This window comes from Ursus arctos, unplaced genomic scaffold (genome assembly GCF_023065955.2).
Source record: "Ursus arctos isolate Adak ecotype North America unplaced genomic scaffold, UrsArc2.0 scaffold_31, whole genome shotgun sequence".
NCBI lineage: Eukaryota > Metazoa > Chordata > Mammalia > Carnivora > Ursidae > Ursus > Ursus arctos.
In genome coordinates this window covers 2829490-2857269 of record NW_026622997.1, presented here as the reverse complement: position 1 = coordinate 2857269, position 27780 = coordinate 2829490, and the positions used below count along the sequence as shown (strand labels likewise).

The window sequence follows — 27780 nt, the reverse complement described above, 5'->3', positions numbered from 1 at the left end:
CAGGACATGTTGCCTGCCTGAGGCTAGAGACCCATCTATCTAGCTATGCCTTTATGGTCCAGTGAGCACATTTTATTGGAAAATGGCCAGGCTACAGAGAAAAGATTCCCCCAGATCCTTCACAAAATCAAACCCATTGTGAGCACACGAAAGTGTACAATGGCAAAACTGCCAGTCCTCTAAGACTAAATTGACAGAACAATGGGCAACCCATTTAAGAGCTTAGCCTTTTTTTCCTGATCCTTAGAGGTGGGATTTGAATCGTGAAGACGTGAGTTTGAAACACCAGTCTCGCACTCCTAGATGTGTGGAATGCAATCAGCAGTATCCTCATCTATTATCTGAAAACTACATGACCTTGTAAGAAGTCCCAAATTACTCGCCATTACGAACCAACGGACACTGGAAACAAGTGGAGCTGCATGTGGAAACGTCCTGCCGGGTTCAAAGTATAAACAGCGCTGGAGGCGATCGCTTCCACGCAAAAATAATATACGCTCTCCCCGTTAGAACAAACTGCTTTGGAACAATTTTAATCTAAGAAACAACCTAGGAAACACAGTAGCAAATTATATCAATTTGGTCCAAAACTTGCAAACGCCTGCAAGCAAACATTATGAATTACTCAATAGTAACCAGTAAACAGCTCTTCGTATGAGTGGATAGGTGGCCCTGAAAAGGGCCTTTGGTTGAGAAACGCAGCGTTCCGCTAGGAGTGGGGGTGCTCAGCCCCCGAAGCCATAGAGGGTGCGGCCCTGGCGCTTCAGCGCGTAGACCACATCCATGGCCGTGACCGTCTTGCGCTTGGCGTGCTCCGTGTAGGTGACGGCGTCCCGGATCACGTTCTCCAGGAACACCTTGAGCACCCCGCGGGTCTCCTCGTAGATGAGGCCGGAGATGCGCTTGACGCCGCCGCGCCGGGCCAGCCGCCGGATGGCGGGCTTCGTGATGCCCTGGATGTTGTCGCGCAGCACCTTGCGGTGGCGCTTGGCGCCCCCCTTGCCCAGGCCCTTCCCGCCCTTGCCGCGGCCTGACATGGTGATGAAAAACCTTCCAAATGTGACAAAAACCACAGGCCGCCCCTCCGCTCAGCCCTTTTATAGCAACGTGACGGACCTGTTTGAAAACCGCAAGCGCAGGGGCGGAAACCACACGCAGTTCCCGCCCATCGCCTCCTTCTCCTTTGCTCCATGCTGTGCAGACCCGGCAGGCGGGGCCCCTGAAGCCAGAGTCTGGCCGGGGTGGGGGCGGGGGTGTAGGTCAACAAATCCTCTCCTATATAGTTATCAGTGTACGCGTGTGCCCGCAACACTTGCAGCCGCTGTGCCGGGCACCAACGCACACGCTTCCCACAGAGACGCCGCATACTTGTCCTTCACGTTTCCCAGACTAAGCCAGAAGTGTTTAGTTGCTGCTCGCTGTTGCCCCTAGAAGTTTGAAGCTCCTCAGAGCCGGATTGCTAAGTTTCTGTTTGTCTTATCCATTGACAGATGCCTCCTTCACTAAGGCAGGCTCGCCGGGATGCAGCTGGAGAGCCCTACGCGGGAACTAAGCAGAACGTTACACCTTTCAAAGTCAAATCAGGGGCAACATCACCGAAGTTTGTGCTGAAGGTTTGTAAATGTGTGCATCCCAACGTGATGAGGGCCTTGTTCTGCTCAGGCCCGAGTTTGTGGTTTGAGTGTGTACTTAGTTATGCAGAGCTGACAGCTAGCGCGGTTTCCGCCACCACATTCTATGCTCCGGCCCATGGGCATCCAAGCTCTGGAGACAGCCTGCTGCCCCGCGAGCTGTGGCACCTTGGGCAGTCTGCGCTCGGTTTTTTTTTCTTTGCAACTGTGTAAGAAAGTCTAAATTACAGAGCACTGAAGTTTAAAAGGGATAATCCATGTCAAGTCTTTACTCTCTGCAAATAAGCACTCATTCAACATTATTATGATATATTGTCGTGGATGCTTTCCGCTTCCCCCCTCCGTATTCACCCCTGTAAAGTGGTGAGCCTAACAGAGCATCCTACTTGGCTACAACTTTCTTTCCAGAGCTCCTTAAAATAATAAACACTGAAAGATTGAATTCATCACCAATTCCTTTGAGGAGTTCCAGTTGAATTGCAGAGACTTGGCTTCTCCTCCAGGGTCTGTGAGGAGGACCTAGCTCCTCAAAGCTGTTTTCCTAGTTTATGGTGCGCGGGGACAAATGCCAGATTGGGGTTCTTACCCTCGGATACAGTGACAGGATGCAGGGCATCTAGGAACTTGTATAGATGAAAAATTCCATTTTTATCTGTACTATCCCCCAACTGAACCTCAGCATTTCTTGTAATTGTGAATACAGGCAGCAAACAGCAGGATGGGCCAGACCTGTGCTGAGGGCATGTCACCAGCAGCTGAAGCTCTTGGTGTTTCCAACCTATTTACACCCGTCATTCCTTCTACACTCTGGTAATTCTTGCTCACAAGGGCAATCTTGTGACTAATGGATTAATACAGAAACACATCTGTTAACACATCAACAGGTTGGGGTTTTGATAAATTTGATAATGATATTGTAATATAATTCTTTTCCTATGGAATCCTATGTATATTCTCTTCAGTACTTGAAAGCATTGTCCTGGGAAGGGGCCATAAGCTTCATCAGATATACAAGGAAGTCCATGACCCAAAATGATCAAGAACCCTTCTTTGGGATCTTCAGATCCTTGAAAGATTCTGGGTTTTGAAAATGTGCAGAGAGGAACATTGGGAAATGGCATGAATGTTGGCACGAAAACAATATGTTAGTTACAATGGTCTGATGGGGGTGTGTAAGGGTAAATGGCAATGATTTTCTTCACTTATCAACAGCAAAGATATTGTAGTGAGATGTAGTCTGGTGTCAAAGGTGCAAAGGCAAATACCAAGTAAGCGCCCAGAAATACAAGTTTGATGGTTAAGCGAGAGGACAGACCTGAAGGGAGAGACCGGGAAGTTATCCACATCAAGGAAACTCAGAGCCCATGAAGGTGACTGGGGCAGTACCTTGGAGACTCCCTGCATTGACACGGACTAGAGACAGCTCTTCTCTCCTGGGACTGCACCTCTTTTATTTCCCCCACCATGGTTGTCATTCTGGCTCTTCTGTTTCTTATGTGGACTGACTACTGTCACAGCCTTCTTTGGCTCAGCCTCGCTGTAATTCATACTCCTCGTTGCTATCAATGAATAATCTTCAGGCGAGCTTCAAAACCAACTACAATGAGTCAAAAGCACGTTAAGAGGATTAGGAATACATAAACTCCGTAACAAGGGAATACACAAAGTAAGAAGGATTTATACTGAGTGGATTGCTCATCTCATCTCAGCCATCTGAATCACGTTAATATTTAACTGTTAGACTAATTCTCATGTTCCAGTTGGATGGGCTGAAGGCGGTAATCAGTCATTTCTTGATTTTGAGGGGATCAGAAAGGAGGGTGAAACCCTCACCTCTTGGGCTTTGCTCTGTGTATTCCCAGCATTTCTTTCTTTCACCATCATAGCGGAACACGGATTGCTACATGTTTCAAAATAAAGATACTATGTTACAGACAGAGTGAATTTAAGGAGTGAAGAAAATCACATTAAATCACTTTCTGCAGTAAATCTATTTCCTATTCGACATTAAGCATAAGTTGTAATGTGTTTCCTTCCATAAATAAAAAATGTAGTAGTGAATATAAAACATACTTTTTACAAAATGTCCTTCTCTCAAGGTAATTCCATAAGTGTGTGAATATCTGTGTCTGTCTCTGTGTGTATAATCTTTGATTCTGTTACTTTAATATGTTCCATATTTCTCTTTCTCAAGCCTGGCGGATATCTGTACCCACACTTGTTAACATTTTAGTAACTGATCCCGCAAATAAAATCAATGTAAATAAGATAATATTTTCAAACAATAAAGGGACCCAACTCTTTCTTATGCCTTTTCTAAATCTCCTGTCATCACCTATAGCAAACATAAGCCCAACAACCATGTCAGAAGGATTGTACATTTCTGCATTCCCCATACTCCCTGACAAACCTTGAACGCCTGAAAACCCCAAACTGACCCTGCGAATTGTCACTAAAAGCTATGATAAAGGTTTTTCAGACAAAATAATGACTGATCCTGTCAGAATTAGCTGTTATTTCAAGCACCCTTTACTATCATTCTTGTAGAGAAATAGGGAAAGAGCCTGTGTTATTTCTCTTCATATGAAACAGATTTTCCGGGGAAATCTCCATGAGAACTACGCCGTTGTTGGATGTGTGAGAAGCCAAGAATGTGTAGAATACCCCTGGAGAGCCAGCTACTGAAAGCACGGAGGGAAGAATTTATATTTTAAACGAAAATCAAGAAGTTGTCTCTCTGACCTGTGAATCTCTCGAAGTGTCAGGGGCTTTTGAAAAAAGCTGAGACTAACGTGATAACGACTGGAAGAAGAAAACATGAAGAAGTCAAAGCATGAGGTGTCCCGCTTCGCTATAGAATAAAATTAGTGTGATTCCTCCGCAGGAAATTTTATTTTTTTTACTTTCCTCAATTGTAACAAACACAATTCCGGGACAGAGCGGAGACTAGGTTGCTGTCAAGTTGGAGGACTGAGCTGGGAACCAATCAGCGCGCAGCGTGGCTGTTGTATATATACACACTCGCACGCCAGGGCCAGGCAGCTCAACTCCGAGACTTTATTATTATTATTCTTTTCTGCATTTACCTTCAGGAATCCAAACGCACAATGTCTGAAACCGCACCTGCCGTGCCTGCAGCTCCTTCTCCCGCGGAGAAAACGCCGGTCAAGAAAAAGGCCCGCAAGTCCGCCGGGGCGGCCAAGCGCAAGGCGTCCGGGCCCCCGGTGTCCGAGCTCATCACCAAGGCCGTCGCCGCCTCCAAGGAGCGCAGCGGCGTGTCCCTGGCTGCGCTCAAGAAGGCGCTGGCGGCCGCCGGCTACGACGTGGAGAAGAACAACAGCCGCATCAAGCTGGGCCTCAAGAGCCTGGTGAGCAAGGGCACCCTGGTGCAGACCAAGGGCACCGGCGCCTCGGGCTCCTTCAAGCTCAACAAGAAGGCGGCCTCCGGGGAAGCCAAGCCCAAAGCCAAGAAGGCGGGTGCAGCCAAGCCCAAGAAGGCGGCCGGGGCGGCCAAGAAACCCAAGAAGGCTGCGGGGGCGAGCGCCCCCAAGAAGAGCGCCAAGAAGACCCCCAAGAAGGCGAAGAAGCCCGCGGCGGCGGCTGTCGCCAAGAAAGTGGCCAAGAGTCCGAAGAAGGCGAAGGCTGCCAAGCCCAAGAAGGCGACCAAGAGTCCGGCCAAGGCCAAAGCCCCGAAGCCCAAGGCAGCCAAGCCCAAAGCGGCCAAGCCCAAGAAGGTGGCCGCCAAGAAGAAGTAAGCGAGGATGTAATAGTTTAGAATCTTTAAAGGCTCTTTTCAGAGCCACCCCAGAGCTCAGGAAAAGAGCTGTTGCACTGCGCAGTGCAAGGGGGCGTGGCGGGAAGAGCCGCTCCGCGTACCCGGGCGGCACCTACCGGGACTCCAGTTAAGTGCACTCGGGCCTTTGAAAACTGTTCTCGGTAGGTTTAGCCTCTGGGATACTATTTTGAGCACCAATTTCCCCTCTACTCTCTTAAGTGCGCTGTTTGGACATAAATTGGCCTTGGGGCACACTCCACACGTTTCAATAAGGGGGCCATAAGTTGGGGGGGCGGGAACCCACAACACTTATGGGGGACGCTAGTGTTAGGTACTATATACCCACCTTAAAGATTTCTTATTTAATGGAACACTGGCATTCCTCTTAGACTTAAAAGGTACCTAAGCTTATGGTGGGGTTTCGTGGCCTCGTACCAAGTCTTTTGGTAGAAAACCAAGACACTAGGGAATAAAGAAGACATTTCAAAGGTCTCTCTAACCCAGCATATTGCAGAAATCCTGGTTCTTTCCTTTAGGCTAGCTGTTGCAGAATGCCCATTTCATCAAGAACCACTTGCCCACCAGCTCCAGCAGCTGGGACGGCAGAGGGAGATGCGAGACCCCTCCCAATGCAGGAGATTGTACCAGCCACTAGAAGCCATCCACACACAAACCCAAAGCTACCGCTCCTCCTCGAAACTTCCACCTACTCAAGGTTAAAAAAAAAAAAAAAAAAAAAAGACTTCTGCTTGAAGAGGATTATTTATAGTAGCTTCTGGTAGCCTGCTCTAGACCTTCTGATTGGGTCGAAGCAAAGTACCCAAGCAGCCAATGAAAGCTAGACCTGCAAGTATCTCTTACAATCGCATTTGTGACGATACAGCAAAATTTATCCAATCGTAAATGATCTTACTAACCTCATTGGAATAGCGCATCTATAAATAAGCGTGGCCTTGCCAAGGTAGATTATTTTCCCAAGTCTTAGTAATAGTGTATTTTTTAACGTCAGAATGCCTGAGCCAGCCAAGTCGGCTCCGGCCCCGAAGAAGGGCTCCAAGAAGGCGGTGACCAAGGCGCAGAAGAAGGACGGCAAGAAGCGCAAGCGCAGCCGCAAGGAGAGCTACTCGGTGTACGTGTACAAGGTGCTGAAGCAGGTGCACCCCGACACCGGCATCTCGTCCAAGGCCATGGGCATCATGAACTCGTTCGTCAACGACATCTTCGAGCGCATCGCGGGCGAGGCGTCGCGCCTGGCGCATTACAACAAGCGCTCGACCATCACGTCCAGGGAGATCCAGACGGCCGTGCGCCTGCTGCTGCCCGGGGAGCTGGCCAAGCACGCCGTGTCCGAGGGCACCAAGGCCGTCACCAAGTACACCAGCTCCAAGTAAACTTGCCAAGTAAGCGTCTTGATACCCAACCCTAAAGGCTCTTTTCAGAGCCACGCATGCCTTCAATAAATGAGCTATAATTCTCTCTCTAAGCTATTCTCAGATCTTTCCTGCCAAGCTTAAAGCTAACTGCAACTTTTAACTTTCAAATAAGGCTGCGTAACAAGTATGTCCACGCTTCCCAGTAAATTTCAATACTTCTCCAAAATTGAGCACTCAGTATGAACAAAAACCGTTCTATACAACTATTATTCCTTTAGTTTCACAAAAAGTAATAATTTTAAATGAAAATGCCATTTAAAGCGTAGAGCTCTGGTTTCCGTGTGCAGGGCTCCAAATCCATCCTGACATTGTTCAGGAACTTGGTAAGGATTGCTTACCCAGAGCACAGAATGGCATGCTCTGAAAAGTGTTCTTGGAGTTTTTCTCTTTTTCTTTTTAGCATATAGATATGTAATACTAAAAAAAAGCTGAAGACTATGTTGACTTTTCAACAAAATCTTAATAGGCGTTTCTGCTTTACTAGCTTTGCAACTGCTCCCATTTCCTCAGGCGGGGCATGGTGGGGTGGGAGGGGGGTGGGAAGTGTGTGGGGTGGGGGGAGGGAGTCTGTACTGTTTGTATCCTGAAGGAAACCTGTCCTGTCTTAGAGACCTTCAAATCCTGTCACCTCTATAGCTTCTCTGCTAGAAAGTCCTATTTCATTTACAGTCTTCTTCCAGCAGCATTTAGCTCTAAAGCCCTCTGGGTCACAAGCGAAAAGCCCACTACTCAATCCCATAAGGTGTCTCACTGGCAATAGTTACCCCAGAACCAAGGCCCCCTTCTCAGTACCCTGGACTCCTTCCCCATGTCCTGGGGAGGCAAGGACTGAGAGGAGGGAGAAAGGGAAGGGAAGCCCTTCCTGGCAGGATGTCGCTTCTGCTGCACAAGTGGGATGGCATGAAGGGTTCCTGCTGCTGGGGAATGATTATTGTGGGGAAAAGAAGCTGGGAGCTGGAAGGAACTGGCCAGGAGGTAAGCAGTCAATGGTTCAGAAGAGTTCACCAAGAAAACTGTTGAGAAATCTTTCCTGCTGTAGCTGACAACCTGACCGGTTACATCCTCACAGTAGAAAGATGAGCTAGAAATGAACACACATGCGCACCCACCCATGCCCACACTCCCCACGGAGGATTGCAACAAGCGTGTGCCCTGAGCCTCGGTGCCGAGCAAGATGGATTCTGCCACAAAGAATTGGGCTACAACGCACTTGTTTCTGGCACTGATATCACAGGGATTCAGAATACACCCAGGCCGAGAATTAATTTAGGCATATCCCAAGCTGGTGCCCCCCAGCACCTGGTAGATGCAAATACAAACCCTCTGTGGAGGAATAAGCTTCATTTTGGGTCTCAACAAATCCCCACAGATAAGATACCAAAGACAATGAAGGAGCAGCTTCACAACCAAAATCCACACACAATTCAACAAGACACTGTGACCAAGAATAAGACGAGCACACGATGGAAACAAAAGGAATAAGAAGAAAATTAACAGATACGGACTTCAAATTGCTACCTTTAATGATTTAAAAACAAAACAAAAAAAAGGACTATTTGAAATGCTGAGGGGCTAAGAATACAAAGAATTTTCCAAAAACATCTGAAAGAACCAGATACAAATTTTAGAAATGAATCTCTCTAGATACACAATTAATTATAAGAAAATTAAAATGGAAGACTGGCTGGTTAGTCCAAATGGTCAATTGATCCCAGATGAAGAATTTCATGAACTCTGTAAGCAGAGTTAATCCAAAATGCAGGGAGAGAAATGTAACAGTGAATTTAAGAGATCTGGAATTAGTAGTAAAATTGTCTGCCATACGTCTGATCACAATACCACAAAGACAACCAGAGAACAGTGCAGGTGTGAGCTTCAAAGATCATGGCCGAGAATTTTTTAGAGTGGATGGATTACTCATGGAATTAAAAATAAATGAAATAGGTTGACACTCATACAACAAAAGGAGGAACACTCTGTCACACTGTGAACTAAGCCCCATAAATTCTCACAACAAATGAAAGGCTGATTTTCACAAGGTTCCCCTTTCTAGTCTGTTCTGACAGATGGCATCAGACTGAAACACTGTTATAAATTCTTGGGGGCAGGGGAAGGATCACTGAGAAATTGATCATTTACATGGACTTTATATCTATCGGATTACTAAACTTTGTCAGTTCTAATCAATATTAAACGGACTGTCTTTTCATTGCATGTAATACCATCATTAACAAACCAAAAACTTGTATACTCTTTCCAATGTCTATTTCTGTTAGTTACTTTTATCATGTTACTGTGTTAGCTAAAATCACAAACATGCCATGTCAGGTATCCTAGCACACATCACTGTCTTCTTCCTTCTCATTGAAGTGGCTTTGGTAGTTCAGGCTTAATGAAAAACTTGTTTGCCTGCGTGCACACGTATGTGAGTGTGAAATCTGTATGTGTTGATCAGTTTCCTTCTAAATATATTTTAAGTGGTTTTTTTAGGAATGATATGTGAATTTTTGGCATTTGATAGAATCATATGCTTTTCCTCCTTTATCCTGCTACAATGAAATACAGGTAGATTTCCTAATGTTATTCCATACTTGCATTCCAAGGCCAAATCTTTTTTGGTCATGTAATATTATTATCTTAAATACTGGCTGCACACATTTTAATATTTCAGAGGGATTTTTCCTCCTCGATTCATACATGACATCATTCTGGGATTTTCTCTTTGGGAGTTCATCCATATAGATGGTGTCATTAAGATTATGGTAATGTCAAAAACGTAACTGTGGCCTTTCCTCTATTATCTACTGCTAGGTAACAAACTACCTAAAAACCCAGCAGCTTAAATCAATGAACATTTCTTATCTCATTTTGTGTCTGGGTTGTCAGGAATCCAGAAGTGACTTGCTGGGAGGTTCTGACCAGGGTCTCTCATGAGGTTGAAGTCAAGATGTAAACACGGGCTGCAGTCACCTGAAGGCTTGACTGTGTGGCTGGAGGGTTCACGTCCAAGGTTGGCTCACTCCCATGCTACCCAAGGTCCTGTTGGCTCTTGGCAGGAGGACCTCAGTAGGACCTCTGTGCTTGCCATATAGACCTCTCAGGGGGGCTCATTGACTCTCTTCCACAAAGACAAATCATGGAGAGAGTGGGGGAGGAATTAGCTACAAAGTCTCTGTGACCTAGTTTCAAATGTCACACGCTGTCACTTCTGCCACTGTCTATTAATCAGAAGCAAGTCACTTAAATGTGGCCTATATTTGGAAGGGGACTGGGCTCCACCTGTCAGGGGAAGGATAGTGCATTTGTCAACATACTGTGGGATCACCACACTGTCTCTTTTATGTTTGAAATACTTGATTGTAAAAAGTATTTGTGCCTTAAAGAGTAGACGGAAACCAGCTGTGTAATCACCTGGACCTAGTACTTTTTCAGTGGTAGCTCATCAAGAATTCTGGAAAGTAAGACTACAGTATCACTGTCCACAGAGGCAAAAACCAAAAACACTCCCACGTAATGTCCACATGGACTTTTCCCAGAGATTGTAAGGGACCAGACAGTGGTCTCTGCAGTTACATAAAACCAGCACGTTGCAGGTACTTATAGAAAACATTGAACGAACTCAATGGATTCATCTGAGAACTGCTAACCAGCCATCTGTAGAGCAAATCTCTGGCTCATGATGGTTGTAGGAATGTCCAACAAAACTGATAGATATGAAAAAAAAAAATTAAAAGTGAAAATAAATACCATAAAAACGAAAAACCCTAGAAAATACTTTGGCTTATGAAAATAAAAGAATTAACAATGTGGAAAAAGACAGATTAATAAAATTTGCAATTGGACAGGAAGTGAAAGCTAAATTAATAGATTTGAAAGGTAGAATTTGAATTGATGATTGAGTCAGACTTAAAATCACCTACCATGTTTAAAGTGTAAGGTAACAGATTAAGAGGTAGCAAAAGGACGTGAAAAAAGAAATTAAAGAGCATAGTTTAGTCGTGATGGCTCACGAGGAGATCCTTGACATGTGTCAAAATTCCCTACTCAGTTGAACCAAGGCAAGAGCTCCACATATTTCTTGTAAATCAGTCACTCAAGAGATAGTCATTGAATATCTTTGGGCCAGACACAGGCGTGGACACTGGAGATACAGAGAGATGAGGTTGTTCTTGACCTTCTGGAGCCCTCAGGTTTGTGGACCATCGAGGAGAAATTACAGCTAATTGCTTCCTTTTTTTTTTTTCTTTTTTTAAATAATCATTCACTAGGACGTAAAAAAGTGTTTATCACTTTTTGGAAATCTGCTGGCAGATGAAGAGACTTGGGCTCATATGAGAACTACAAAATTCATTAAGTTAAGGCAAAATATTCATCCAAATATTTGAGTAATAAACAGAATACTAATATCAGTGTGACATAGTGCAAAGTTAAGGAACATCCCATTAGACTGCCCTCATGTCTGACATCAACTGCAAAGTTGAGGGGTCTCCAAAACCAGCCTCAGATTTGGTACTTCTTTAAAAGACTCACAGAATTCACTAAAAGTTACTATACTCAAGGTTGGGGTTTATTATATCAAGAGGATACAGATTAAACATAAGCCAGGGTCGGGGCGCCTGGGTGGTGCAGTCGTTCAGCGTCTGCCTTCGGCTCAGGGTGTGATCCCAGCGTTCTGGGATCGAGCCGCACATCAGTCTTCTCTGCTAGGAGCCTGCTTCTTCCTCTCCCACTCCCTGGGCTTGTGTTCCCTCTCTCCCTGGCTGTCTCTCTCTGTCAAATAAATAAATAAAATCTTTAAAATAATAATAATAATAAGCCAGGGTAAGAGGCACGTGAGCAGAGTCTCAGAGGGGTCCCAACTCAGAGCTTCTAATAGTGCTTCCCCATTGTGGGGGTGAGGAGTGTTAATGCCTTCCTGCAACATAACACTATTGTAACAACAAAATACACATCGCCAACCACGGGGCTTTACCACATAAATATGGTTGACTGTCCACGTGGCTGATCTTTTAGTCAGCAGTCCCTCTGGAGGTCGTCCGGACACCACATGGCCCATAGCCCCCAACATAAATGACATTACACTCTCCTGTGCAGCCCAAGGCCTCTTGGTAAACAAAGATACTCTTATCCTGCAGGACATTCCAAGGGCTCAGGCATCACCTCCCAGCAAAGGGCAAAGGCCACACCTCCCTCTGGATAACGTTAGTTCTTCACTACACACAGAGTCATAAGAAAAGCCATATTTTTACAGTTTTGAATTAGATATCTGTCATTGACCATAACTTGAATTCTCCCAACTATTTGCTTTTTTGATGGTTCTGTGTCACATTTTTGGCTATTTACATCGACTGTGGACCCACAAGTTATACGGAGATTTCTTATTGAAGGCTATTTTTTGTACTTTATTCAGATGAACGACTTCAGCGGTCTCCTCCTTGACTTGTACTCCCAACTGCCTTCCAAACCCTGGCTGCAGGAAAGAAGACTGGGGAGAGCTGGAGATCACGTTGGCGGAAGTTCCGAGTCTTGGGCCTCATTTGGGTGGCGTGGGCCCGCGGTGCTACGCAGGAAGAAAGGCTCCCTTTGCTTTACTTGAACAGCAGCATTTGAGGGACTTTTCCTTTCATAACCATGACATTGGCTACCACGGACAGGGAACAGGAATTGTGGGAAAGTGAAGGACTAACGTGTAAGACTTTTGTCTAAAAATTTAACCCTGAAGGTTCAGCTGGATTTCAGAAGTACAAAACAATGTAAGTATCACAACCAAATTATGGCTATTTTTTAGGAAAGACAGAGGAGCATGGGGGAAGAAGAAAGGTGAGAGAAACTGAGAGGGACTCAGAAAAACAATGGAAGAAACAAATGGCTAGTACAATAGGAGAGACAGAGCCTGAAGACCAAAGAGAAGCCACAGAGCATGCCACTTGGAGGAAGCAGAAGGGAAAAGAGGGAGAGGAGGGGATAGGACTTCTTATGTTTTTGGCACTTCAGCTGAGTTATACCACCTGTTACATACTTGAAATACTCCCCACAAATTCTTGGGTGTTTGCCTGAGTGGATGGATTACAATGTTACCACATCTGGGAGATACTCTCTGACCAGCAAAAGTAAAATGGCGCCCTTCTACCCCATTCTTAACTGATTCTGTTCATTCTTCTTCATTACACTTAGCAAAACTGACATGAATTTGTGTATTGTTTGTTTCCTCTTCCCATTCTCCAGATAGTAAGCTCCACTGGTAGGGTTAGTCTTTTTTGCTGCTGACTCGCTAATGCCTAAGGCTGTTCCAGGCACACAGTGGGCTCTCAATGAGGATGTGCAGCAATCAGAACTAATTAAAGTACCCGTATATCTACAACAACAGGAATACAGACCAGAGCTGAGTTGTTGCACTGGTTCAATAAACTTTGTGACTCCGCCTTTTGGGGCTTATTTTCCACATCTATACAACAATAATAAAATAATTCTAAGTAGTGTACTATTAAGGATTAAGTGAGATAAATAATGTAAAGTTCTTAAGATCCTAATGAATATTTAGTAAACACTTAATAATTGTTAGCAACTACTATATTTTCTTTAGTCAATGAATTAAAAGGACAATCAGAGTAGCCAATTTTCTTCATGTCAAAAACTAAAGAGAAAATAGAAGCCTTTGAACTACTCAAATCCCACCTCAAGAAGTATATTTGGGGGATTTGGAACAAAGATCGTCTTGTTCAAGAACATCTCTTGACTAAGCATGGTTTGACACATTATCTGTTCATGCTAAAAATGAGTAAGGCATAGGTAATACTGTAGTAAGGATGTCTCGTAGGACATTATAGGAACATATGTTAAAAGAACTCTCTTCCTTGTACATCAAATAGCAATACTGATGGCAAAATAACACCGAAGAAATAAAACTTTTTATTTCTTCAATTATAGGAGAGAGACAAATGCAGAGCAGAAAATGAATGCAGCAGTAACTGAAAATATGAATGAGCTCATAGAATTTATGAAGCATAAAAGTCTGATCTGCCTGATAATGATTGATAAGGGTGCATACCCTGCTCAAATCTAACCCGTCCTGGTTTGTTGTACACTGATTCATCAGGAGAGCATTACCTCAGTAAAAGCCTAAATAAACTACATTTTCATTGTAGTTTTCCTAATTATAAAAATAGAATTTACTTCCTTACAGGCCCAGCGACTGGGAATTCATTATTTACCATGGAGTACCTTTGATGGAAAAGACTAAATGGGGGCAAAACATCTGTAAATTAGATGTTATGATTAATAAAATCTGAGGCGATGGAATTCTGCATTGTTGATTCAAATCCTTCTCCTAGATCTCGCCTTTCTAGACATACAACCTATTTTCCACTTATACTCTGGCATCGAAGTCTGAGCGGGTAAGGCCTAAGCCCTGTTCTGGCTTTGGTAACGATCTTGAAGGTAGAACAGCTCGGTTTAGCTCAGCTGACATTTGAGGAATCACCTCCAGCATCTGAATTAAAGAAAACACAATACTTCAAAGCAGTCCCAAACTTCAGCGTGCACCAAAATCACCTGAAGTGTTTTTAAAGCACGGATTGCTGGGCCCCACCTCACAGATTCTGATGCACTGGACCTCGAGCAGGATCCGATTATTTGCATTTCTCTATTATCCAGGTGCTGCTGATGCTGCTGGTCCCGGGACTCCCACCAGAGAACTGTGCTTTCAACCAGAAGACGGGATTTCCTTGAAATACTAGCGCCAAACAGCAACACAATTACACTCAGGTTTGAACTGCAAAGTCCTAAAACTTGGCAGCCGGCTCACGCCACCCTCCGCGACCCTGCGGCCAGGCAAGCCCCGCCCACTCACCCCGGTCTCCTGGCCACGCCCTCCACGCCGGCGACCTCGGTGGCCCGTCCTGCCACGCCCTCCACGCCGCCGTCTCATTGGGCCGTTCCGCGCACACGTCCCTCCCACTGCCCCAACGAGCCTCACGTCACGTTACGTTCTGCCGGCTCCACCGTGCGACCGCGCGTCTTCTTTCTCCTTCCGGTTGCGTTCGCCGGGGCGGTTCCCGTGGCGCCCCCTGCTGGTGCGCAGGCCCCGGTGACCCGGCCTCGCGGAGCTGCGTCTGGACCTTTGCCCTGAGGCCCTGGGCGTCCGCGGAGAAGAACGCAGAGCCGAGCGCTGTGCCCGCGGAGCAGCTGGGCGGCGGTGTCCCCGGTGTCCCTCCTGTCGGGCTGTGGGCGAGGCGGTCCTGCCTGCTCTGCTGCGGCCGAGGGCCCCTTAACATTGCCTCCGCGGGACAGTTGGCTTGCACAACCCCTGCTCGCTGCCCTCAGATTTCTAGCACACTTCATGCGAATATTTGAATCTTACATAGTTTCTTTTATGATATTCATTCTAATTCGTGTCTTTAGAACTGCTGCTAGTTTGCAGGCATGTGAGAAGATTTGTATTTTTACTATCTTAGAAAAATCCTTCCTATGACTCTAGTTAGATGATGATGAAAGAGTGCAGTATATATGAAACTGGTTGCTTGATATCTATTGTTACTTTTCTGAAGCCAGAGTTGAAATTTTGAAATTATTAAATGTGTACCTTGTAATAAATCAGATATTCTGTATGCGTTAAGTGCAGAAGTCACAAATGAAGTATGTTTATCGTGTTGTTCAGTTTTCTATGCCCACATTTTCCTTGGTTGGTGTATGAAATTCTAAAAGTGGGATCCTGGAACCTTGCCCTACAATTGTAAACATGAAGTTCTAATTCCGGCAGTTTCTGCCCTACATAGTGGCTGTGAGGTCAGGTGCTTCAGGGCCCTGAATGTTACATCGTATCAGTGGATTTTTATTTTGTCATTATGGATTATAGTTCTTCCTCATCTCCAGAAGTTCTATTTTTTCATTAGTTTTAAAAATGGGCCTCGTTTTGAATGTCCCTTGCTTTTTTGCCTAGATTATTCCATTTTTACTCCTTTAAAGTTTCAGTAAGTATTTTATAGTCTATCTAATAATTTCTATATCTGAAATTGTTTGTCTGAGGGAGAGGAGGGGATCTCTTTTTTATTTGGAAGCCTAAGTCTTCATAGCGTGGTTTCTTCCTCGATTAGGTCACATTTATTATGAGTTTATATTTGGACACCCCAAATTGCTAGGAGAATGCCCGGCAGGTAATATGTGCTTCATAAATAATGAATACATGAATAGTTAGGTAGATGATAGATAGATAGATAGATAGATAGATAGATAGATAGATAGATAGATAGATAGATGATAGATAGATAATAAATAATTGGTGTGTAACCCAATAACGGGTTAAAGTTGCTTCCTTCCTGAAGAGGTTTAAGTTTGCTTCCATAAGGCACTAGAGGGCGCCCCCAGCTCTTTAATTTCAGGAAGCTTTCGCTGAAAGTAGACTCCAGATCTTTGGAGAAATCCTTGTAAATTTCCACTGCCCTCTCCTCAGCACCATTTCTGAGACAAACAGGTTTCCTTCTCAGAAATCTTTGCTAGATTTTTTTTTTCTCAAGCCTAAGCTTTCCGAAGAGCCCTGGCTCTATGCTAGGTGTCTCCAGTTCAGGTGAAAGGCCTAGAATCCTCTTTTCCCCAAGAGGCTGCCATTAATTGACAAAGTGCAGAATCTTCATGACATTTGTACCCAGGGAACCCAGTCTAGTATGTTTATTAGTCAGGCTTCAGCTCCTAGGAGTTTATTATTCTGGGAGATTTGGGGAGTTTTCCTTGGCTTCTTGTTATCTGGGCCATGATGGGCTGGTGTGTGTTTGTAGTTTATCAAGTCCTTAGCTATTTCGTTTCAGGGCGGCTTTCCAGAATATCTTGTTGTCCACATTGGAACCAAAAGTCCTGACAGTGTACCTCCCTATCCCCACTAATACTTTGAGCCTTAAAATTTGTTTAATATTAATATTGCTATACTTGCTGTCTCTTGGTAACATTTTCCAGGTATATCTTCCCCTCATCCTTATTTTTTCTTTATTATTATTTTTTAAATCCATGCATGATCTGTTTTCAGACTCAAGAGGAACTATCTAATACATTCTGTATTATACACACTTTTTTGATTTATAGAAAAATAATAAGCATCATAAAACGATAAAATATTGTACATATTCCAGAATTCTAATGTGGGGAGGAAGAATTCCTCTGCACTTCAAGGTCCTTTTAGCTGGACTAAGAATCAAATTGATATGGGACAGATTAACAGTTGAAAATTAAATTTAATACCTTACATACAGGGAACCCACATAAACATGGACATTTCAAAGACAGGCAGAATAAGGTACGTATGTTATTCTGAACTAAGGAGGTAGGGAGAAATGTCTTGGACTTCAGAGAGAGGGAAGGTAATTCACAGGGGGATAAGGAGAGCAGATGTTTGGTAATTAGATGTTTGCCCTACCATATAAATGGGCCACTCAGATAAAATTTATCTCTGTTAATAACCCTTATTCTAGGAAAGACCACCAATTTAGATTCTTCTGTTTGGTTAAGGGAGGGACAAAAGTTTTCTTGAGATTGCTGGGTAGTAAGTGCCTTTAGCTCAAAATAATATACGTGCCAAAGTGGCATATTGGGAGACATGGGGCGGGGCCTGTCCTGAGCCCCTTTGGTTTCCCCATCTGAAACTTCCTTGGGAGTTTCACATGTTAAAAGTTGAACGGGTAGGTTGTTTCATCTCATTGATCTAGTCTCTTAGTCCTGACAATAGTTCGGTTTAGTCAAACTCATTTCAGGAGGCACTGATCCAGGTGTATTCTCCAAGTTAGGCCTGTGGTTCAAGTAATTGGGTATTAAATAAGAGACATTTCTGTGGAAACAAAAGAAAAGCAATGGTTAATGATTGGATCAAATGTTAACCCAGTTTTTGAGTCTCAAGATAGCCAGTTGAGAAGATTTCTAGATGTCAGACTTGAAGTATCTTCAACTAGAATGAGGGCAGGTACTGGCAATCTGACAGATCTTCCTAGATTATAGTTCAGATGTCTCTGGTGATCTTTTGAGTGGCCCATAGGGCAACAGGATAAAGAGTGTCTATGTGTGAACTTTTATGGCAGTTTCTTTACAACAAATCATTTCTTGATGAAGTTTGCCAGGGCTGCAGGAGAAAGGGAAGCTTCAGTTCTTAAAGGATTCAAAGTCAGAAATATGGAAGAAAAATCAAAATGTTAGTTTGGAGACTTGTAGCCAGATGTTGGAGGACACTAGAAGAAATTCCGAGCTAGTTCAGCTTATAAAGAATAGTATTAAAATCTTGTATCTGCAAAGATGTGTTATTGAAACATATTTTCTCTCTATACTCATTCTCATTCTTACCAAGGATAGCTATATTAACAGTATTTTGTTTGCAAAATAAGTTTTTTAATTTCAAAAAATCTTGGCCTGATTATTTGTATAAGTGCAGCAAGAACGTGGTTGAGCTATAGACTTTTTAAAACCTGTGTTGCTGGAACTTTTCCAAGGAATCCCTAGATCGAACTTTGAATAGCCTCTCAAGGCCAGAAGCCAAGCCAAATCCTTGCCATCAGACTTGACCGGCAATACCTACACATTTGGGGGAGTTCTTCTTGAGGTTCCCAAAATATCCTGAGGTTCCTGTACCTGCCAGGAAGTAACCTCTACTCACCTAGTAAGGTTGTTTGGAATTCTGAAAGCGAGGTATCAGAGTGATAGTTCCAAGGGGCTTTCTTGGCTCCAGAACCTCAACCTTAGTTCCTTAAAGCTGTCTGGTCATATCTGAGTCTATGCATGTCTCTCAAATGTGACATTCCAGTCAAAGCCTTGGTAATATAATATTGTTTCCAATTATGTCCTGTCATAAGGAGAACGGATATTTATTGAACTTATGCAAATAAATAAATTGCCATAAAAATATAAGAGTTCTCACAGATTTTCTGGAGAATTCAGGTAGGAAGAAAAGATACATTTTTTAGTTTGTTCACAAAGGCATATTTTGTCAAACTGCTGTAAGTCAGTTAGGTTGAGAGTAAAGGTTTTCTTCAATCTGGAAAAAAGTGAAACAGTTTTTAGAAGTCAGTAATGTTTGAAATAAAGCTCATAAAAAGTGTAATTATCTTCCTCAATTATTCAATCCCATGTTATTAATTCTTGTTCTGTTTGAATACAACTTTTCCACCAGTTCTGGAAATTTTTTCATGGTTCAGTTTTTTTGGGTGTTTTGTTTTGTTTTGTTTTGTTTTGTTTTTTAGAGAGAGCATGAGGGGGACAGGCAGAGGGAGAGAGAGAATCTTGAGCAGGCTCCACGCCCAGGGCAGAGCCCAAAGTCGGGCTCCTTCTCATGACCCCAAGATCATGAGCCAAAATCAAGAGTGGGACGCTTAACCAACTGAGCCACCCAGGCGCCCCAATGTAGTTCAGTTTAATGATCTTAAGGTTACCAGAAACCTGTACTCAGAGCTTTTTCCATGACTGTCACTAAAGATGAAGCACATTTGCAGGAAACTTTTATAGAGACAGCTAAGTAAAACTATCACTGTCTATAAATGATAAAAGACTTAAAAATGGCCATGGCGAAGGATCTGATGAGAGTTCATTACAATGCAAATGACAAGGAAATTTGGTTATTTTTGTGACATACAACACTTCAAGATAATAACATATCAAGACATCAGATTTCTAGGAGATTCCCATAATTTTACTAGGTAACAGATCTATATAAATATAACCTAATAGGGTTTAATATCACTTCATTGACAATGCTTCGCATGTAATTTCACAAGCCAAATAAGCCTAATTAGTTTTATTTCTCACAAAAAAAAAAAAAATTTTATTTTAAATGTTCCTGGGGCCTGAAATTTCCTGGTGGGAAATTTCATTTAGATTCTGGTCGAAAGACTTCATTTTAGAATTCGATTGTGAGACATATGTACAAAAAACCCACAAGGTTTAAACATTTGATTAGATAGGATCACAATCATGAAACAGTATTTAATTATCCATTTAATCAAACCAACAAGAAAAGATATTAGAGGCAAATACAGAAAGTTACATAGTTGTGAGTAAAATTTAGGTCTTTCAATATTAAGACTGTTCTTTGAAGTAATCAAAGACCTGATAAACATAGAAATTATTCTGGCAAACTTAGAATCATTGTTTTTTAAGGAGGATAACTTAAAAGGTAAAAAAAAAAAAAACTTTTGTTTACAATTTCTCACAAAGGGCAGAGCAATAGCTTAAGAAAACTTCATACTTTTTTTTTTAAGAGTTTATTTATTTATTTGACACAGAGAGAGAGGCAGCCAGTGAGAGAGGGAACACAAGCAGGGGGAGTGAGAGAGGAAGAAGCAGGCTCCAGAGAGAGAGACAGCCAGTGAGAGAGGGAACACAAGCAGGGGGAGTGGGAGAGGAAGAAACAGGCTCCCAGCAGAGCGGGGAGCCCGATGCAGGGCTCCATCCCAGAACCCTGGGATCACACCCTGAGCCAAAGGCAGACGCTTAACAACTGAGCCACTCAGGCGCCCCAAAAACTTTGTACTTTCAACAAAGACAAAACAAAAACTTTGCACCAGTGTATTTTTGGTATTAAAAATTATTTACTTATTTAAATTTGTACTAATCTTAGAAAGTACTGACCACACAAAATTTCTTTCCAAAAAGTCTTTGTCCAGAAACCTACAACATTCTTTAACACTCAGATTTTGACCTAAATTTTCTCTCTATAAATAACCAGTCTTGCTTTAACACTTTCTTTTCCCTCAACAAATATGTAGTTTTATTACTTACATTTCTTCTTACCAAAAACACATTTCTTACTTTCCTCACATAAAGTTGTTTTTTCCAGTAGTCTTAATTACATTTCTTAAAATTCTTAAATGCTTAGAAACCCTAATTTCTAGGGAAAATGAAGTAATAAGCAATTGTGAACTCTTATACCAGAACTTTTCAGATTGGCAAATTTATGAATATGTTTCATTATTTTTAGAAACATGTATTTTTTCATAATATAATCTTTTAATAAAGCATAAAATATGTTTATTAACAGACCCAAATTTATCTTTAGTTTCTCTATAATAAGACGAAAGCAGATAAACATGTTCAGTACTTAATGTTTCATTATTTTATCTTAATCGGAAGAGATCTAGATTATCAACAAGCTTGACTTTACTCATTATTTAACTTCGCAAAACTATGACATTTTAGCTTTCCAAAGACTTTGGAAGCTATTTACAAGTTTACCTACAAAGATTTTTATTTTATTTACATCTATTTAATTTACTTCTTTTAACAATTACATACAGACTACCCACAAAAACTTCATTATGCATTAGATAGAATCAACCATTATTGTAAGCCTTTTTCTTGCTGACAAATTTTGCAACAGAAATACCCTGAACTTATTTGACTTTTAGTAAACACAGGCAGAATGAAAATTTTAGGTTTAATGGTGATAACTGTAAAAACATATCCATTTTAATTAAGCCAACAAACTTAATTTAGCTTTAATACCAAATATTTCCCGGATTACATTAATTTGAAAAAGATTTGGATTTGTTTCTAACTTTCTGGATGTTAGAATGCCCAATCTTTACAAGCATGTGCCTTCAAACAAACTAAATAGAGCTCTTGTACATACTAATTACAGCAATACCATCCAGAGGTAGAGAAAATATCTCACGTGGAAACATACATGGACACACACACACCACAAAATACAGACACACACCACAAAATACAGACAAGATATAAACAAAATGTTGGTATTTGTGGAGAGGCCATTAAAGGCTCAATTTTTATTTTTATTTTTTTTAAGATTTACGTATTTATTTTAGAGAGAAAACAAGTGTGGGAAGGGGCAGAGGGAGAGGGAGAGGGAGGGAGAGAATCTCATATGGACTCCACACTGAGCTCAGAGCCCAATGCTAGACTCAAACTCATGACCTTGAGATCATGACCTGAGCTGAAATCAAGTTAGACACTTAACTGAGCCACCCGGGTGCCCCTAGGCCCAATTTTTAAATAGTTTCATCTATCTATCTATCTATCTATCTATCTATCTATCTATCTATATCTATCTATCTATCTATCTATCTATCTATCTATCATCTATTTTTTTGAAAAAATTTCCCTAAAGTTTGCATGTCAAAAAGACTGGCTCCTGGGTTGTAGAGACGATGGAGGTTGAAAAACGTATATCAAATGCAGAGAGAGTATGTAAGTTTTCTTGAAGATGCGTATTTGGAGCATTTCTGCCTGTTATTATTGGCGCTATAGTATGGGCATAAAAGCCTTTTCAGAAATTGGTATTTTAAAAAGGCCTCTTTCCCCCAACCCTCACCCACTACCCCACCCCCCGAACTCCCACCCCCCTACCTGAACCCCCTCTCCTTTTCTTTTTTAAATTCAGTCTCAGGAAATTGTGGGATGTGTTTACATTTCAAAGACATGATAAGATTTATAATTTCAAGGGACAGAGAAAGAATGCAAAGAAATTTTTTTCTAAAGTTTCAGGGTAATTGCTATTTAGAAATTTAGCCCCCCCGTTTTAAAGTCCAGAACAATTGTGTTCCAATATCCTGATTATTAAAATAATATCCACAGACATTTTGAAAGGAATGTGCAAGGTTTGGAGATTGGTAAAGACAGGTGGACTTTAACTCTAGAGAGTTGTAGAGATTTTTGTAGAGATTTGTAAAATAAGGACAGAAGAACTGGATTATAGTCCGAATATGAAGGGATTGACCCATCTTTTTAGCTGAATTTGCTACTTTATATCGCAGAAAATTTAAACTAGAATGGAAACCAAAAGGTTTATACCTTTGTAAAGTCTATCTAAAGCATTTTGACAAAAGCCTTGTTTTTCTGGGTGTACAATTTAAACGTGGCTTCTATTAGCCCCTGAATATTGGCCTTTTGCAAGTCGTTTATAGGACGGCTTAGGAGATATTTTGGTTATATATTTCCTCAGAAAGCAAAGTTGTGAATATAGTCATATAATCTTTGTAATTACTCTCTAAATTTTGTAGGATCTCTTGAAAGTAGAAGTAAAAGGGTTTTATAATTTAAAAGCTCCGCTGTTGTCCATGGTTCTGTTGGTGTTGGGGGGCGGGGGAGGGCAGTGGATCGAGGACAGTCTTGCAAAGGGCATTGTATAGGAACGCCTGAGGCTTGGCCAAGCCTGTTTACAGAGCCAGGGCAGGGAGGAGCAAAGCGCCCCTTAGTGCTAGTCTCCTGCTGCTTTTGTTAAACTCATTTTCTGGCTTTCGGCATATACCCCAGCAACCTGTATACTTTGATCCTAGAGATTAAGTCAGAGTGATCTCTGTAGGAAATCTTGTAAGAAAGAGGAATTAAAACAAGCAGATGCAGCCAAATTTTAAGAAGGAGAATTTACATTGGCTGAGACCATTTCTTTCTGTGTCTAATTTCTGTTCTTTTATCTTGTCTATGGAGTCCCTAAGGTGAGCCGTTATAAGACAGCTGAGATATTTTAAATACAGCGAATTTAAAGGATCCATTGTAAAAATAAATAAAGGATCTGTTGTATGGCCATTGATGAGTAAGATCTATTAATAGTGACTTAAACCAATAAGCCTTTTAATACCTTAACCAAAGACACAATAGGTGTCCAGAGAGGGCACAGATGATGCAGGCCCCCCCACCCAAAAGTTTACTTATGAAATTACTCTAAGAAAGCAAAAGCTTTCATTGCACAGATGGTAAAGATGGTATAGTGAATGTCTCTGGTGTCCCACGAAAATGTGACACATCTGCAGTCACCCACCCACTAATCTAGGATATCAGGTGGGTTCTTCTGGAATGGAACATTCTAGCACTAACAAGCAAGGAATGTTGAGACAACAGATTCCTATGGGCTGGAACCTCTCATGACAACCACCCCTGAGAGGTGACACAGGTAGACAGAGAGAAAATCTGATCCCCAGTCTCTTAGACTGGCCGTCAAGGTGCACCCTGGTAAGTGCACCCTCCAGACATTGGAGACCAAAGTAAATTTTCATGTTGGCCAAAAGCCAAGCTCTTAGGACGTAGAACAAGACAGAAGGAAAATATTAACAGATCTAAGCCTTGGGTCTCCTGGAGCCACACTAATACCTAGAAGGTATTGTTGTGGGGTTGGGACTGTGTGTAGTTTTACAGTATGCTTACAGAAGATTACTTGACGTTGGGGGTGACCAAATGTCAATATAAATAACCCTTTCCATGACCAACTTATCCTACCGTGGGAGACTTCGTGAGCTAGCCAGCACTCTAACAGCTTTCAAGGGCTCAAACCATGCCCACAAATTGTGGGGCATTGGCTTCCAAGAAGTCCCTTAACAACAGGCCACAAAAAAATATGAAAGACACAGACAAAGGAAAACAGAGACCATCTCTGGGAGGAAAAGGATCAGTAAGTTACCAGAGTACATGAAGCAGAGTCACTTAGCCCAAGGAACTAGTTCCACAAATATTTTCTCCTGCTAATCCAAATTTAGAAAGAGGGAAAAGAACTCTTACCTACCCTTGCTCCATCAGACTCCACAGACAGAGACTGAAGAGGCTGAAATGGTAAATCTTGCCTGCTGCCAGCTATGTGGCAGATGTCCTAAGGATCTCTATGCTGCTGCAGTGTCTGGGGCAAGCGGTACCCAATGAGTTAAATTATCCTGCCAACTATGCCAGCTCTGGGGGAGCAAGCATTCCTGGCCCCTCCGAGCTCCTTGAAGCTAGAATCAAATTGACATGAAAAAATTAAAGAGAGAAAACCAACTTTACACTGTACGTATACGGAATCCGCAAACACATGGAACTTCCCAAGACAAGCAAAATGAGGGATATATATTTACGTCATTCTGAACTAGGGGAAAGGAGGTAGGAGTTTGGGATTTCAAGAAAAGGAATGAACAGGCTTTGGTAATTAGTTCTTTGCTCTACCATAGAGATGGGTCACTCAGATAAAACTTATCTCCATAATAACCCTTATTTGGGAAAGACCCCCCCCCCCACGGCATTTAGGTCCTTGTCTACGGATAAGTAAGGGGAAAAAATTTCTCAAGTCTGCAGGGTCTCACGGGCCTTCAGGTCAAAATAACCCACATGCCAAAGAGACATATTGGAGGGCAGAGGCGGGTCTTGAACCAACACTATGAAATAATCTGAACATGTTACACACTACGTTACCTTCCTGGCATTCCAAACACAAGAGAGAGGAATTTCTAACATTCGAAACTAATCCACCAATTAATCTGCATTGCAATACTAATCAGAATTTCTTATAATAAAAACCTTACTAGAATAAATAAGCCAGGCTAAACTGGGGAAAAGGACTCTCAGGACATAACCAATGGGAGAGTAGAACTCGAGCCAATCATTAGCCTGGAGGCCGCACCACTAGTCGACGAATCAACGGTCGCTAAACGCATCCCTCATTTGCATAACGTTGGCTACAAATAGGCAGGATCCTGACGCTGACTCCATTTTCTGTTCTGTCAGAAAAAGCGGAGTCAGGATGCCTGAACCAGCAAAGTCCGCGCCCGCCCCGAAAAAGGGCTCCAAGAAGGCGGTGACCAAGGCGCAGAAGAAGGACGGCAAGAAGCGCAAGCGCAGCCGCAAGGAGAGCTACTCGGTGTACGTGTACAAGGTGCTGAAGCAGGTGCACCCCGACACCGGCATCTCGTCCAAGGCCATGGGCATCATGAACTCGTTCGTCAACGACATCTTCGAGCGCATCGCGGGCGAGGCGTCGCGCCTGGCGCATTACAACAAGCGCTCGACCATCACGTCCAGGGAGATCCAGACGGCCGTGCGCCTGCTGCTGCCCGGGGAGCTGGCCAAGCACGCCGTGTCCGAGGGCACCAAGGCCGTCACCAAGTACACCAGCTCCAAGTGAGTGCGCTCCGAGGCACAATCAACCCCAAAGGCTCTTTTCAGAGCCACATATTTTCACCAGCAGAGCTGCGCACTGGCATGCGCTGTAGTCTTAGTTTACGTTCGCTTGGGTCAATGGGAACAACTTCACATGATCGCCTGTCACCCGTTGTCGGGGGATGGGCTCGCTGCCTGTGGCTGTGAAAGCTGTCGCTTGTATGTACAGAGGGCCCCGGCTGCGTAAACCAGCGCGCACCGAAACGGCTAGCGCTTACTCCACAGCCCGTGGAGCTGATGATCGGCTTCTTAACAGTACCCGGGCGCGGTGGCTGCTGGCGCCGCGTTTCGAAGCTCCTAAAACGGCCAGGGGGCCTCCGGCCTCCGCTTTTTTCAAGTGTCACCCTGCAGGGTGTTCGCAGCCTCAATGACATTTGAAAAACCCGCCGTCGGAAGGCGGGACTTCCTGTTCCGGTGCTGCCAGGCTCGCGCCCCGGGTTCTTTGTGTGGCCCGGGATCCTCGCTTTTCCCTCCCCCGCCTGCTCCCCGGGACTTTTCAGTCCTGGCTGAGCGTGTTATAGGTCTTTAAAGTGGGCGGTGGGCGGCTGCAGCTCTCCAGGAAGGACACTAAGGTGCTTACCAGTTTTTAGTCGGGCTTCGCCGCTTTCCTTCTTAAGCTGCCCTGAAAAGGCGATCGTCATTACATTTGATTTTTAGGGTGTCGTGGAGAAGAATGCATTCGTCTCCCACTCTCCTTCCCGACTCCCCGATGACCCGCCACAGTCTCCTCCTCCCTAGTGCAGCCCCAGAATAAGGGCTGGCTGGCTCAGCGGCCCCCAGTCCGTCCTTTCCTGTCACTTGCGAGTTCCCTTCCAAGCCGTCCACCTGTCCTGTCTCCAGCTCTGGTTTCCCAGCTCCGCTGAGCAGCTGTGGGTGGGGAGGTCCGGGAGAAAAAGACAGGGACCCAGGACGGTCAGCGGGTGGAGAGCTAAAAATGTGGACTCGGGCCATGCCTTTTAACATTCAGATGCTGGACACCAAAGTCTGGAAGGCTTGGCTTCGGATCAGGTGATGCCAAAGGGCCTAAGCCCTGAAAATTAAAAGCAGGATGTGTCTCCTTCCCTCATTTCTCCAGGCATTGTGACATTACAACCTTCCTTCTGGAATTTCAGTGAGAAAGATTGACTGCCAGCACCTCACCTGTAAACAGAAATACCAAATGCACCCAGGAATAGCTAACCTGTCCTCCAGACACTCCCAGCCAGCCTTCCCAGCCAGTCTGTCTGGTCTCCCTTTATTCTCTCAAAAAGGCAAAATCAGCACAAAGAAACAAGAATTTGCACTTAGGCTGCCAAATTACAACTACACTTCAACTTTTTCTGATCATCTTGATTTCAGTTTGAGATGATCCGAAAACTCCTCTGTCCATAGTGAATGTACTTTTCATTCCAGAGGGTAGTTGTGTGAGAAAGCATACCTGATTCTGTGCCGTTCCTCGCAGTGCCTTTCAGTGATCCCCCTACTGCACGAAATCAGAAATCAAGCCCTCTAGCCTACCCCTCACCTAAAACCCAAACCAAAACTCACAGGATTGTTTTTCTCTTCTTTTTTGTTTCTCCAATGTGGTTTTTTGTTTTTTGTTTTTTTTGTTTGTTTGTTTTTTCATGTTTTGCTTTTTCACACTTTCTGGAATTCCCTGAGACCTCTCCAGCCTCCAGGCCTTTGCAAATATTCTCTTCCTGAAATGCCCCTGATTCCACCTTTGTCCCCAGCACGCACACACACGGGCACATGCACACAGTTTTTTCAATCAACGACTCACTTTTCAGCTCAATCAAAACATTATTGGGGCAGCAGATCTGCACTGTTAGACTCTCGCAGCCACAAAGAACTGGCTGTATTCCCAGCCCCAAACCAATCATCACTACCTGTCTGGGACCTTCAGGACTAGTGTGGTTGAATCAGGACCTGATCCCTGATACTACAGAGACACTCTGTCTTCCCTGGAGCACAAGGCAGTGAGGAGGGGGAGACCAGAACAAAACTGAGGCTGTGTTAGGAAGGAGGGGAAATGGCACTGTCTGATACAAAGGCCTTCTAGGCCGAAAGAAGGAACAAC

General features: G+C 43.4%; 4 protein-coding genes across 4 annotated transcripts; 3 read left to right on the top strand and 1 right to left on the bottom strand.

The window, feature by feature from the left end:
- Positions 1-573: 573 nt before the first annotated feature.
- Positions 574-1066, bottom strand: LOC113249350 (histone H4). The gene has a single exon (XM_026490842.4). It carries the CDS (start codon positions 1035-1037, stop codon positions 726-728), a length of 312 nt encoding a protein of 103 aa, XP_026346627.1. The 5' UTR covers positions 1038-1066; the 3' UTR covers positions 574-725.
- A 109-nt stretch (positions 1067-1175) lies between these two features.
- On the top strand, positions 1176-6154 carry LOC113249352 (histone H1.4-like). The gene has a single exon (XM_057305006.1). It carries the CDS (start codon positions 4739-4741, stop codon positions 5384-5386), a length of 648 nt encoding a protein of 215 aa, XP_057160989.1. The 5' UTR covers positions 1176-4738; the 3' UTR covers positions 5387-6154.
- Positions 6155-6313: 159 nt separating this feature from the next.
- LOC113264283 (histone H2B type 1-C/E/F/G/I) lies at positions 6314-14138 on the top strand. The gene is made up of 2 exons (XM_048225552.2): positions 6314-6806; positions 12250-14138. Exon 1 carries the CDS (start codon positions 6417-6419, stop codon positions 6795-6797), a length of 381 nt encoding a protein of 126 aa, XP_048081509.1. The 5' UTR covers positions 6314-6416; the 3' UTR covers positions 6798-6806; positions 12250-14138.
- Positions 14139-21592: 7454 nt separating this feature from the next.
- Positions 21593-26530, top strand: LOC113249353 (histone H2B type 1-C/E/F/G/I). Its single transcript, XM_057305012.1, has one exon. It carries the CDS (start codon positions 25306-25308, stop codon positions 25684-25686), a length of 381 nt encoding a protein of 126 aa, XP_057160995.1. The 5' UTR covers positions 21593-25305; the 3' UTR covers positions 25687-26530.
- Positions 26531-27780: the final 1250 nt, after the last annotated feature.

Bases quoted from the DNA above. Each gene is read 5' to 3' on its own strand.
- LOC113249350 (XM_026490842.4), bottom strand. From the start codon at position 1,037: ATGTCAGGCCGCGGCAAGGGCGGGAAGGGCCTGGGCAAGGGGGGCGCC.
- LOC113249352 (XM_057305006.1), top strand. From the start codon at position 4,739: ATGTCTGAAACCGCACCTGCCGTGCCTGCAGCTCCTTCTCCCGCGGAG.
- LOC113264283 (XM_048225552.2), top strand. From the start codon at position 6,417: ATGCCTGAGCCAGCCAAGTCGGCTCCGGCCCCGAAGAAGGGCTCCAAG.
- LOC113249353 (XM_057305012.1), top strand. From the start codon at position 25,306: ATGCCTGAACCAGCAAAGTCCGCGCCCGCCCCGAAAAAGGGCTCCAAG.